At 36.4% G+C, this 13,096-nt stretch overlaps 3 protein-coding genes across 6 annotated transcripts; 2 read left to right on the top strand and 1 right to left on the bottom strand.

The window, feature by feature from the left end:
• The first annotated feature begins 527 nt into the window (after positions 1–527).
• LOC106387582 (serine incorporator 3) lies at positions 528–2,756 on the top strand. Of its 3 annotated transcripts, none has more exons than XM_013827466.3 (7): positions 528–627; positions 857–1,076; positions 1,153–1,392; positions 1,465–1,576; positions 1,651–1,825; positions 1,902–2,142; positions 2,265–2,756. In XM_013827466.3, the coding sequence occupies exons 2-7, from the start codon at positions 893–895 to the stop codon at positions 2,549–2,551; spliced, it is 1,239 nt and encodes a 412-aa protein (XP_013682920.1). In that variant the 5' UTR covers positions 528–627; positions 857–892; the 3' UTR covers positions 2,552–2,756. The 3 variants fall into 3 exon arrangements, with proteins under 3 accessions (XP_013682920.1, XP_013682921.1, XP_048594116.1); XM_013827467.3 differs by having other exon boundaries at positions 535–627; positions 860–1,076; XM_048738159.1 differs by lacking the exon at positions 528–627 and adding an exon at positions 633–707.
• Positions 2,757–2,973: 217 nt separating this feature from the next.
• Positions 2,974–4,810, top strand: LOC106387583 (F-box/kelch-repeat protein At1g16250). 2 transcript variants are annotated; one of them, XM_013827468.3, is made up of 4 exons: positions 2,974–3,070; positions 3,163–3,246; positions 3,352–3,927; positions 4,003–4,810. In XM_013827468.3, coding segments are annotated over exons 2-4 (1,152 nt in total). In that variant the 5' UTR covers positions 2,974–3,070; positions 3,163–3,244; the 3' UTR covers positions 4,577–4,810. The 2 variants fall into 2 exon arrangements, with proteins under 2 accessions (XP_013682922.2, XP_022546061.2); XM_022690340.2 differs by having other exon boundaries at positions 3,052–3,070; positions 3,168–3,246.
• Positions 4,811–5,831: 1,021 nt separating this feature from the next.
• On the bottom strand, positions 5,832–9,231 carry LOC125577173 (wall-associated receptor kinase-like 8). The gene is made up of 4 exons (XM_048738158.1): positions 7,541–9,231; positions 7,363–7,467; positions 6,038–7,288; positions 5,832–5,942 (listed from the first exon to the last, which is right to left on the bottom strand). The coding sequence occupies exons 1-3, from the start codon at positions 8,382–8,384 to the stop codon at positions 6,081–6,083; spliced, it is 2,157 nt and encodes a 718-aa protein (XP_048594115.1). The 5' UTR covers positions 8,385–9,231; the 3' UTR covers positions 5,832–5,942; positions 6,038–6,080.
• Between the last annotated feature and the right edge of the window lie 3,865 nt (positions 9,232–13,096).

The raw sequence follows: 13,096 nt of genomic DNA, 5'->3' as shown, positions 1-13,096 counted from the left end.
AAAAGATGATGGGCAATGAATGGGCATGCATGTTTTTTGATATAATGATTGGCATGTTCTAGATAGATGGCTTTTATCTACTATCCGACTCTTGCAGCACTCAGAGGTTGTTTTTTGCGAACACGTACTGTACATAAAATATACCTAAATTACATTTCCTATATACTCTATTTTGGTGACATCTAGATTTTAGAACCTTTTTGCGCGTGTCTGTCTAGAAACATGGTTCACAAACTCGGATTACAAGTAACCAGCTGATTCTCTACAAAAGCAAAAGTTACAGGAAGACACTGATTATTTTTTTCATATTTTAAGTAACTGTCTGTATCAATACACATGATGAAGCAAAAACACACCCACACATGCAGTCATTTTTGCATCATCATTGATTAGTTTGTTGGCATTTTGGGCATTCGTTCCCACTAATTAGTGGGCTTAATATTGGGTGAAATATAGTATTGAACATTAGTTGGGCCATTAGTGGGCTTAATAAGAAAAGTCCATTATATCTGGAATCGATGATTAACTACCAATCATTCCTTGTTAGGTAGCGCGAATAAGGAAACATCGAGGTGTTCTACTTTTGAAGAAGAGAGGAAAGCTCAAGCCTTTATCGATATACAAAAGGTATTCTCGATCTTCTCTTTGCTTGAATCGAATTGGGTTTTCTTCCTTGAGCTCAATTCCGATCAAACTAGTTTCTTTAGGTAAAGTTTAGATCGGCAATTAAAATTAGGGCTTTTGTGTGATAATTAAAATTAGGGCTTTTGTTGATAACTTGATAAACATGATCAGATGTGAAGAACAGAGTTTTAAGAATTTGATGATGTGTGTTTGTGTTTTCTTCTCATTCCAGCAGCTAATTATTGAATCCAACCTTTGATCATCGAAGATGTGGGCAGCTTCTTGTCTAGCATCGTGCTGTGCTGCTTGTGCATGCGATGCTTGCCGTACAGTTGTTTCAAGCATCAGCAGACGTTCTGCTAGAATTGCGTACTGTGGTCTCTTTGCACTTTCTTTAATCGTTTCATGGATTCTCCGTGAGGTTGCTGCTCCTCTCATGGAGAAGCTCCCTTGTAAGTATTCTTTTTCCCCTTCTAGTGAAGATTTTTTTTAGCTTGTGGAGCTAATGATTCACATTTTTTAATGCAGGGATTAACCATTTTCACAAGACACCTGATCGTGAATGGTTTGAGACCGATGCTGTCTTACGTGTCAGCTTAGGCAATTTCGTGTTTTTCTCGATTCTATCGGTTATGATGATTGGTGTGAAGACGCAGAAAGACCCTCGTGATGGTATACACCACGGTGGTTGGATGATGAAAGTTATCTGCTGGTTCATACTGGTCATCTTGATGTTCTTTGTTCCCAATGAAGTCATCAGCTTTTATGGTGAGTGCCATCTATCATTGCTTATATCTAGTTTATATGCTCCTGATGCTAATCAATTTAACATCTTTTCAGAGTCAATGTCGAAGTTTGGTGCTGGGTTTTTTCTTCTGGTTCAAGTTGTGCTTCTTTTGGATTTCGTTCATGGGTGGAATGACACATGGGTTGGCTACGACGAACAGTTCTGGTTAGTATGAATACTTGCAATTATATGTGACTTCGTTATGCCACTGCTAATCTAGGTTCTAATTCTATATGTAGGTATGCTGCGTTGCTAGGTGTTTCTCTTGTATGTTACTTAGCAACTTTCGTCTTCTCTGGACTTCTCTTCCATTGGTTTACTCCATCTGGACATGATTGTGGACTCAACACTTTCTTCATCGTCATGACTTTGATTTTTGTCTTCGTCTTTGCTGTTGTAGTCTTGCATCCCGCTGTAAGTTTTGCATCCCATTTTAGTTGTTTCTCTCATCTTCAAACTCAATGAAACCAAATTAACCTTTGTTTTGCAGGTCGGTGGAAGCATTCTACCAGCATCAGTTATATCTTTCTACTGTATGTACCTCTGTTACAGTGGTCTTGCAAGTGAACCCAGAGATTACGAATGCAATGGTCTCCACAAACACTCCAAAGCTGTCTCAACAGGCACTATGACCATTGGGTTACTCACAACTGTTCTCTCTGTTGTTTATTCTGCCGTCCGTGCTGGTTCTTCCACCACCCTTCTCTCCCCTCCTGATTCTCCCCGTGCAGGTATATTTCCACAATGATCCTGTTCCCGTTTATTGCTTTGGCTCTTGTTTAGTTCTCAACATTGTCTGCTTATATTTGGAGTCATTTAGTTTAACGGGTTTCGCTTTGTTGACATTGTTCAGGGAAGCCTCTGCTTCCACTAGACGGGAAGGCAGAAGAGAAGGAAGAGAAAGAGCAGAAGAAGCCAGTGACATACTCGTACGCATTCTTCCACATCATCTTCTCCCTCGCGAGCATGTACTCTGCAATGCTCTTAACTGGTTGGTCAACTTCGGTTGGTGAAAGCGGCAAGCTGGTGGATGTCGGGTGGCCGTCTGTGTGGGTCCGTGTTGTCACCAGCTGGGCCACTGCTGGTCTCTTCATCTGGTCTGTCGTTGCTCCGATTCTCTTCCCTGACCGTGAGTTCTGAGCTTAATAAATCCACCGGAGATTCTGGAAAAACTTTCCATCAATCTTGAATATGTAAAAAGAAAAAAAAGAATGTAACTTTCGACTATAAGACATCCTGTGTTGCTATCTTCTCTCGCATGGCCTTTGTTGGTCCATTTGTAAAATAAATATAAATTTAAGTATTTGCTTTCTCCTGATTCAATGAACATATCTTATTTGATAAATCGCTACATAGATCTTAATGAAATAATCTGCTCTTCCACGTTTGCGTTTAGGGAGATCTCTTTTGTCTTACGTAGCTGCACTCTATTGATCATCTTCAAAACTATACGACGTCGTTTATCCATGATACGTCGAATGTTGGGTTTAATAACTATTTATGAAAGTAAGGTGTTACAAAACGAAAATATTTATAAATGAAGGACCAGATAAGTATTTTGACCCATTTAAAATGGATCTATCCATTTCGGTTGTCTTCTTCCTCTCTCTCTAGTCTCTCCCGTCTTCGTTTTCCAGAAACTTGATTTGCTCCTTTGAGGTGTGTGCTTGGTTCCACCTCTAATAGATCAATCTGATTGTAGATTCTCTTTCGCTTATTCGTTTGGTATTGATTATGTTGTTTTGATTCAGGAAAGTTTTAAACTTTGGTTTTCTTAAAGCAAGTTCGAGAAGGAGATCGCAGAGTTCATTCACAATCTCTTGAGCTCAAATCATGTAAGCCAACTCTCTAATTAGTCATACCTTTATCTCCTTGATCCAAAGATCTATACTTTTTCTTAAAACGGAATCAGTTTATACCCAAATCGTTAATGTTCTTAGGGACTCCACAGAGCAATCTATCATACCAGGCTTACCTGACGATTTAGCGTTAAGATGCTTAGCGAAACTCTCTCACGGCCACCACGGAGCCCTCGAGTGCGTCTCCAGAGGGTGGAGAGACTTACTCCGCAGCCCAGACTACTCCTGCTTCAAATCCAGAAACGGATGGTCTGGCACGTGGTTGTTCGTTCTCACCGAACAGTCCAAGAACCAGTGGGTTGCTTACGACCCCGAAGCTGATCGGTGGCATCCCTTGCCTAGAACTAGAGCTGTTCAAGACGGCTGGCATCACTCTGGCTTTGCCTGTGTTTGCGTTTCGAATTGTCTTCTCGTGATTGGAGGTTGCTACGCGCCTTCGGTGTCTTCGTTTCCTCATCAGAAGCCTGTTGTCACTGGAGATGTCATGCGGTTTGACCCGTTTAAGAAAGAGTGGAGGATGGTTGCGAGTATGGGAACGCCGAGGACTCACTTCGCTTGTTGTGCTGTCTCTGGGAAAGTTTATGTTGCTGGAGGTCGTAACTTGACGCATTCCAGAGGGATTACGTCTGCTGAGGTTTATGATCCTGTGGCTGATAGGTATATGCACACTCTTTTTTACTTTTGTATGTGATAAGAAACTATCAAAGTGTGGCCCTGACATTGGTATTGCAGGTGGGAGGAACTACCAGCAATGCCTAGACCGCAGATGGACTGCTCGGGGCTATCGTACAGAGGGTCCTTTCATGTTTTGAGTGATCAGGTGGGGTTCGCAGAGCAAAGCTTCTCTGAAGTCTTTAATCCGTTAGAGATGAGTTGGTCCACTGTGGAGGATATATGGCCTTTCTCCAGAGCCATGCAGTTTGCTGTTCAGGTGATGAAGAATGACAGAGTGTACACGATTGTGGATTGGGGAGAGAGCTTGATCAAGACGAGGGATACTGACGAAGGAGAATGGTACAATGTTGGTTCGGTTCCTTCTGTTGTTCTTGCTAATCATCCGAGAGAGCTAGAGGCGTTTGGATACGGGTTTGCAGCTCTGAGGGATGAGCTCTTTGTTATAGGAGGCAAGGTTCTTAAGTGGGAAGAGTCAGGGGCAGGGAGGTTTGACATTGTGAGATTGTCTGTGGTGAGGGTGTGTAACCCTTTGGATAGGCCTTTGAATTGGAGAGAGACCAAACCAATGTGCATTCCAGCTGGTGGGTCCATCATTGGTTGTGCATCTTTGGAAGAATCTTCTCTGCCTTAACAAAGGCGATAGAATCTCTCCGGATGCAATTATTACAATATAGTGGCAGTCGAGTCTTCAATTGTGGGCATGGTTAGAAGAGAAACGTAGTAAAAAGAGGAGCCATGGAGGAGACTTGGTTTTCATTAGTATCTGCTTTAAGCTTTTTTGACAAACGTGTAACTTTGCTTAAAAAAAAAAACAAACAAAGAGAACATATAAAATAATGTGACAAATACAAATTTTGACATCTCACTAACTATTTTTGACATTTAAATGTAAAATGTGTCTGCGGGCTAAGATGTGATGAAGCTGAAGCGAAACCCAATCTAGAGGCTCCCCAAAACTCATAAACGCCATGTTAGTCTCATATCTATTACTAAATGAATGCATGACATCATCAATTTATGTAACTGGACAAAATTGATCAAGGCAACTGAAGAAGACATATCTAAACTATAAGAATTATTGTCGTGATTTCGTTGAAGGTAATAGAAGTCCGTATACAATGTTGGTTCGGTTCCTTCTGTTTTTTTTCCTAATCACCCGAGAGAGCTAGAGTCCTTTGGATATGGGTTTGCAGCTCTGAGGGACGAGCTCTTTGTTATAGGAGGCAAGGTTCTTAAGTGGGAAGAGTCAGGGGCAGTGGGAGGTTTGACATTGTGAGATTGTCTGTGGTGAGGGTGTGTAACCCTTTGGATAGGCCTTTGAATTGGAGAGAGACCAAACCAATGTGTATTCCAGCTGGTGGTTCCATCATTGGTTGTGTATCCTTGGAAGAATCTTCTCTGCCTTAACCAAGGCGATATAATCTCTCTGGATGCATATATTATTAGAGTATAATTACACTCGATTCTTCAATGGTTTGAAGAAAAACGTAGTAAAAGAGGAGCCATGGAGGAGACTTGGTACTTTTCATTAGTATCTGCTTTAAGCTTTTTTTTCACAAACATGTAACTTTACCATTCCATTTGGGCATTTCTACTTTGCATCGCTTGTGAATAAGATAAGAAGAGAAAAATTAGCATGTAATAATTTTTCATGGCAGCTTGGAAATGAAATTTATAGCCGTACGTGCTGCTTGACTGTCTATTATGGTTGCTTATTTTCTATCAAAGGTATTAGTAACACCTTATAACTTTTCCCTGTAGCTGAGTAATATTTATGGATTGCCAGGGTTAGAGAAGATTGATGTTTTCTCAGTTATCTGAGTGTTACAGAACTTATAATTTGTTATATGTGTCCATTAAAGATACCCAGTGGTGTATCATGTGTATGCTTTAAACATTTTAACGATTATATAAAAGTGATACAAATAGTTTGCTTCTTTTGTAGTCTCTTTTTTATTTCTTTGAATTTGTTACATAGTGTGCAGATAAGAGGAATCCCTCAGTCCTCAGAGACATCCGGTAAAATAAATTTTACACAGAGGAACTATTGGATGTAGTTATGGAGTACATTCACACAAGGTATAAGACCTTGAAGGTTCATTGTACTTGGAAGGTGAAGAGCATAGGTTTTCCAGTTACTGTGTCTTGTGAGGCATCAGTGGTTTTGAGTCCAGTGAGAATGAGCTGTTTTCAACGACTATGTCCGGAGAAGTGTAACTGAGTGACATGGACTCTGGTACTGAGATACGGATGTGGTCATGCTCTTCACCCTTCTGTGCTTGGATCTGAGTGCCTTTTCCCTTGGATTGCATCCTATCAAGTTCAATAAATACGTCTCGCATGGTAGGACGATGTTCTGAGTTCAAGCTCAGACACCTTCGTGCAAGTTTGGCTACTGCAAGCACCTCCTCTTGATCACATTCCTCCTTGATGCGAGCATCGAGAATATCGTGAAGTCTGTCATTCCTCATGGCTTCGAGGAAGTAAGCTCCCAACATCCTGACTTCTTGTGGCCTCAGAAGGGAGACAGGTCTTCCTCCAGTTACAAGCTCAATGAGCACAACTCCAAAGCTGTAGACGTCACTCTTCCCTGTGAAGTGGTTCGACTGGAGGTACTCTGGGTCTACATATCCAACGGTTCCTTGCACCACTGTCGTCAAGTGAGTATCATCTAGAGGAACAGATCTCGAAATCCCAAAATCTGATACTTTTGCACGGTGCTTTTCATCCAACAAGATGTTTGTTGACTTGACATCTCTGTGATAGATTGGTATAGAGGCCGCTGAATGCAGGTAGGAGAGGGCATCTGCAACTTCCCAGGCGACGCGGAGACGTACTTCCCAAGTCATTGGGAAGTCTTCTGATGGGTTGTGTAGATGGTCGAAAAGGTTGCGGTTGGGAATGAACTCATACACCAACATAGGCACCTCTGTCTCAAGACAACATCCTAAGATCTTGACAACGTTTCTGTGGTTAATCTGTGATAAAAGGATGATCTCATTGATGAACTCTTCAAGATTCTCTTCCTCTAGTGCTTTGGACTTCTTGACTGCAACAATCATCCCATCTTCCAACATCCCCTTGTAAACGGTACCTTGCCCACCTTGCCCTAGTATCCTGCTCGCGTTGAATTTATCAGTTGCCTTCTCCAGATCACCGGAGCTGAACAGCTTGGTTCTGTTGACACTGCATTGAAGGACGTGTGTTTGTTGCTGTAACAACAATCCTCCATTTCGTTTGAAGAAGTTCTTCTTCTGCTTGCCTGCTTTCCGCTTTCTGTGAACCTTGCATAGCAACCACATACCAACGGCCAGAAGAATCAGTCCAGAAAGTAGAGTTCCACCTGCATTGTAAGTTTTAAACTTTTCACTTCCAATCTACAAAGATTATGTTAAAAAATATATGTTCAAAACTTACCTAAAATGACTGACAAAGTTTTCTCACATCTGTATGATCCAATAACATTCACACATTTGTTCATTCCACAGTTGTTTCTATGTGGGATTCTGCATTCATCAATGTCTATGGAGAGAAAGTTACACATAAGTGACCACACTTAAGCTCTATATTCAATCTGAGAAGGAAGTTACATTACCTTGACATCCACCAGGTACGTAAGGATTTCCTTCGTAACCATATCTACACGAACATTGATAACCATCACCAAATGTGTTGTTCTTGCATAGCAAAACTTTTGAAGACATGGAGGAAAGATCAAGACGCCATTCTAGCTCCATTGTCGTGTATTCATTGTACTCTGATAACTCAGGGGGCGTGAACAATGACCCTGACAAGGTAAACTGTGTCAAGAAGGCAACCTGACATCCTTCTTGACCTGGTTCCAGTTTCCCCACGGTTGCATCAAACACTTGAAGATCAGGTGGTATAGGTATCTGACAGCATTTGTAACCAATACAACTCTCGTTAGCATCTTTGTAAGACTGAATCTTATTCCCACATGTCGTTTCACATCCCAGGATTTGTAACCCTGTAGCGTTCATAGACGCCTTGTTGTTGCATCCAACAGCTGTGAACATATTACTCTCTGTTATGAAGAATGGGCTTCCCGTCAGATTCAGTGACGAATCAGCATCTCCAGTGGAACAACCTGAATGTTTCAGTGGACTCTGAATGTAAAACTTGGTGAACACCGATAAGGAGAAGAAGTATCCAAGGTTGAAGTTAGTAACTTGGCGTTTGATGCTTGGCAAGAAAAGTATTGGCTGTTGGTCTGATGAGTTGCTGTTTCTGTAAACAATCTCGAACCATTTGTTCTTGTAACAACCTTGGCCTATCCCAAAAGGGTAAGGAACACTAACAGCTCCACAGTGGTCTTTGCAGTTAGGTCGTGCGAGAGGGAAAGAAGTAGAAGCTGCTGCGTGTTGGAAGATTCGCAACAGAATCAATGCAAGAAAGAAACGTCTCAGATCACAACACATTTTCTCTCTCTCTCTCTCTCTTTGAGAACTCAAAGCTCAACAAGTTTTGTTTCTGGTTCAGACACATCTCTTTCTCTCTGTCTTGTTAAACAAAGATAAGTCAAAGATTCAAACATTTTTGTTTTTTATTTTTGCTTCATGTTTACATCAACGGTGACCTTGACTCATAAAATTCAGCCTTACTATTTATTATGAGTGGGCTTCAGCTTATTCATACAATATGATAAACCCATGAAAAAGACTAAAAGAGGATAATACGTCTCTAAATTGTCAAAAAAAAATATTCTTTATCAAAAACAAAGTAAGAAAAATGCAAACTTTCTTCTTGCTAAGCTTCTTCGAACAAAACGCATAGTTTTAGTGTGATAGCTCGTCGTAGTAGTACGTTGTTGACTTCCACAAACGTGTCTAGTACTAATGCAACTCAAGCCTTTCAAACTGTAACAAAACCGATTCGAACCTTCCACCTCTTTCATCATTCATTCATATTCATGCCATAGTCACTAGCTTGACAGCTTGTAACCGAGTCACTGAACCAACTAAATGGACTTGCGAATGTTTCTTACCAGACTATTTTGAGAATGTAGACAATCATCAGTTCTCTTCTTCAGCTTTTCTCTTTTTGCTCCGTGTCTTAAGGATCCCTTTTATCCGCAAGTGTTTTATGTTTCAGTTTCCTCTGGTCTTTGACCTTGTCTTCGAATCCATCGTCTAGCATCTTCATCATTGCCACCCTTTTAGATTTTGATACCTACATATTCAGAAACTTGCGTAAGCCTCAGCAGGCCTTTGCTCGAAGTTAAGATGCATGGACAACAACATATCTCATGGCTAATAGCTAATCTTCTTACTTTCCTCATATACCAATTACCATGATGAACCAAAACCTTATTATACTAAAACACCATGGTGAAGAGAAGCTGGTATGAGTATTGTATAAAATTGAGCTAATTACACAAAACAAGTACTTTAATCTATATCACAGAGCGAAACATACCTTTGTGACTTCTAAACTATCAGTGATTTCTCTATAGTTATACAGTTCCATCTGTTTTCCAACTTCCGCTTCTATTTCATGAATAAGGTTCACATCATTCTGCAAAAGGAGACTTAAAGAAACTTCTAAGCAAACAATGAACAAGCCAAATGTAGAATTAGAATATCAGTGAGCTTCAAAATCACAGTGGTTTGTTTTTTTTTTTTAATTTGGCATCTACCTTTTATTCGAAATACTATATAATGAAAAACAACTCTAAAACTACAGAACTTGAACAAAAAAAAAATTAGACAGATATCACCACTCTTCTATATTGAAAGAAAAACTTCATTAAAGTCGGATTCAATCAAGAAAATAATTTAACTATTAAATAAAAGAATTGTGTATAAACTGTAAGAAAAGAGAGTCCACAAACCATTATAATTTGATTAAAGAAAATAAAATAAAACATACACAAATAAATTATATATATAATATATATCTAATTAAATAAATTAGTTTAAATACCAAAACTAATTTTAATTTTTTTATTCAAAATCCCCTATATATTAATTGAGAAACATTTGAAAAGTTATAACCTGTATTTTGTACTAATTAAAAAACGTCTTTGCTTATGTGTCAGCTAATTAGGCTATTAATTTTGCTTACGTGTCACCATATGAATCAATTGAAAAATATGTCTGTCCAAATCCAATTGCTAGGAAATGTAATATTTAAGGAGGCAGGTGTAAGTGTATAACATTTTATGCATGTATACGAAATGTGAAATATGATATACGCTAACAAACATATAAACTATAGTTGAGCATAAAAAGAGAACAAAAATTGCGATTGATTTACTCGATCATAAGAACATGGGGATTGATAAACAATATTGACGTTGGGAGGAAACTAAAAGATGAAAAGCAATACTCTAGCGTAACAAGTTGATAAACAATACTCTGCCATACAAAGTTGACACCCAAAACTATGATGATAATTTATTCATCCGAACAAGTTGACAAACAAACAAAACCTGACACCTTCTTCTGTTAGTATATAGTAACAATTATAATACTTAATTTCTCATGGAAAATTTCAACATAAAACCTTGGCAGCCATTGTAGTTATGATATTACAGTTCTGTATAACCGAGAATTGAAAAACAGAAGAAGGTGTCTGGTTTTGTTGAACCGAAGAAAATTGAAAAAAATTGGTAGGTATAGAATATAATTTTTCCTAAACCAGCAAAGAGACATCGAAGAGATTTACTTTTATTTATGTATAAATGATGTTTTCCTTTTTAGATCAAACAGTTAAATAATATTAACTTAATAATCTTATAGTTAAAAATCGAATAACATAGACTTGATACACAAATCCGAATGATCAAAATATAGAAAATTTATATTTAATATGCAAAACTTTGGCAGCAAGGGGAGATTTGATAATATATTGAAGTCCTCTACGATCTGACTATAAGTCTATAACCTAATAGCTATCCTTTATACATTAATAGAAAAACACTAAAAAAGATGTAACATATAGTTTGTAATAATTAATTTTTTTATTAATTATCACTTAATTAAGATGTCAACTAATTTTACGTGACAGCTTAAGAATGCAATTGAAAAAACTATTGGTCCAAAATCAATAGGGGATTCACTAGGGACACAATATAAACCGCTACGAGTTATTCTTGGGTTCTCTCCGTAAGATAAACCTCTAGATTTACCAACCAATAGTAGTTGGTTATTTGATATTTGCTATCTTTTAAAAAAACAAAACAAAATAATAAGGAATTTAATTTATAGTATGTTTTAAAAATAAAAAGATAAAAATACCTAAAAATACTGATTATTGCAAAAAAAAATTAATATCGTTAACACCGTCAGTACAATACTAAACTCTAAACCCTAAATTCTAAATTCTAAACCCTAAACCCTTGGGTAAATCCTAAAACTTGGGTGAATCCTAAAATTTTGGATAAATCTTAAACCCTAAAAATGTTAAAAATGAAATCCTAATAACACTAAACCCTAACTCCTAATCACTAAACCCTAAACCCTTGGGTAAACCATGAACTTTTGAATAAAAATGATAAATTCTAGGGTTTATAGTTTATCCAAGGATTTAGGGTTTAGTGTTATTAACATTTAGTTTTTAATTTATATGTTTTAGGGTTTAGAAGTTACCGCAAAGTCTAGGGTTTATCAAATATTTTAGAATTTAGGGTTTATGGTTTACTATTGTGCTGATAGTATTATCAAAATTAGTTTATTAATTTGTTTTTGTAATTATTACTATTTTTAAGTTTTTTATATTTTTATTTAAAAGATATAATATAAATTAAATTCTTTATTGTTTTGTTTCCTTTTTTTAAAGATATCAAATATTAAATAATCAACTACTATTGGTTGGTGAACCTAGGTTCATCACCCTAGGGGGTGAACCCAGAAATAACTCAACCGCTACTTAAAAGATGCTTATATTATTAGGAAATAAAGAATTTAGTGTTTGCAGACTATACTTATTTTATCGATATGATCTTAAGACGTTAATTTAAATAATTGGTTATTTTAAAATAAAGGTTTGCAATGACATACATATCGTAAACCTACATTGTATTCCAATTATATAAGTATAGTCTGTAAGATATTAACCAAAAAAATATGTGGACATAATATCAATGGTGTAAGAGTCATTTATAAATGTATTATATGCTTTTGGTACATTTTTTCATCGACCATCTTTATAGTTGATCACAAATATTGTTTATTATTATTTTTTATAATATTCAAACAACTTTGTATTTATTATAAGTTTTCAAGTATATGATGGCAATTTGAGCAAATATATGACTTAAGATATTTTTTTTTATTACAATCTTCATTTATTATCCATAGATATTATTCTTACTTGATAAAATGATATTAAATTTTCTATTTCCCTTATATGCGTAATGGTTAATTGAAGTATCTACAATTAAGTTGATCAAACTTAATGACACTTTTAAAAATGGAAATACCAATATTTAGCTTTCTAAACATTGTAATACATTTAATATTAGATAAAATACCGAATTTTAAATTTTATATCCGACTGTACACAAAATTTAGATATATAATTTGAAATAAATTAAGGTGTCTTAAACCTTTTTTACAAAACTTTTTACGGTGTCTTATATATATACTTCTTATGAAATAAATGCATTTTATATGTAAATACATATACGTACTGAAAAAAATATTCGAATCCAAAAAACAGAACCAAACCCAATCCAAAAATAATAGTAAATCTGAACCGGAATTGAATAAATATCCGAACGGGTTAAAAAATTTCTTATTTACATAACTGAAAGCGATCCCGACCAGAACTGAAGTGTTTTGGGTAACCAAATATATCTGAAATAGATTTATATACCTAAATATATTAATTATTTTTAGATTCAATGTATATGAAAAACATCCAAAAAATATAAGATACTTTTAAGTTGTCCAAAATACTTACAAATAGTCAAAAATAAACATGCAAAATGGCTAAATTAAAGTAAACTCAAAACACCAAAAATACTTAAAATAACTATTGATTCTCTATCCAAATATTCAAACCAAACCAATATATATATACTAAATTTAGGTATTATGACATATGTTATTTAAGTCTATATGTAATATTGTTTTGCTTATTGATTTTGAGAAATTTAATGTATAAAATGAATTTTAAAATTTTAAAA

Source organism: Brassica napus, chromosome A8 (assembly GCF_020379485.1).
Source record: "Brassica napus cultivar Da-Ae chromosome A8, Da-Ae, whole genome shotgun sequence".
Lineage (NCBI taxonomy): Eukaryota > Viridiplantae > Streptophyta > Magnoliopsida > Brassicales > Brassicaceae > Brassica > Brassica napus.
This window is presented reverse-complemented; position numbering and strand designations above follow the sequence as displayed.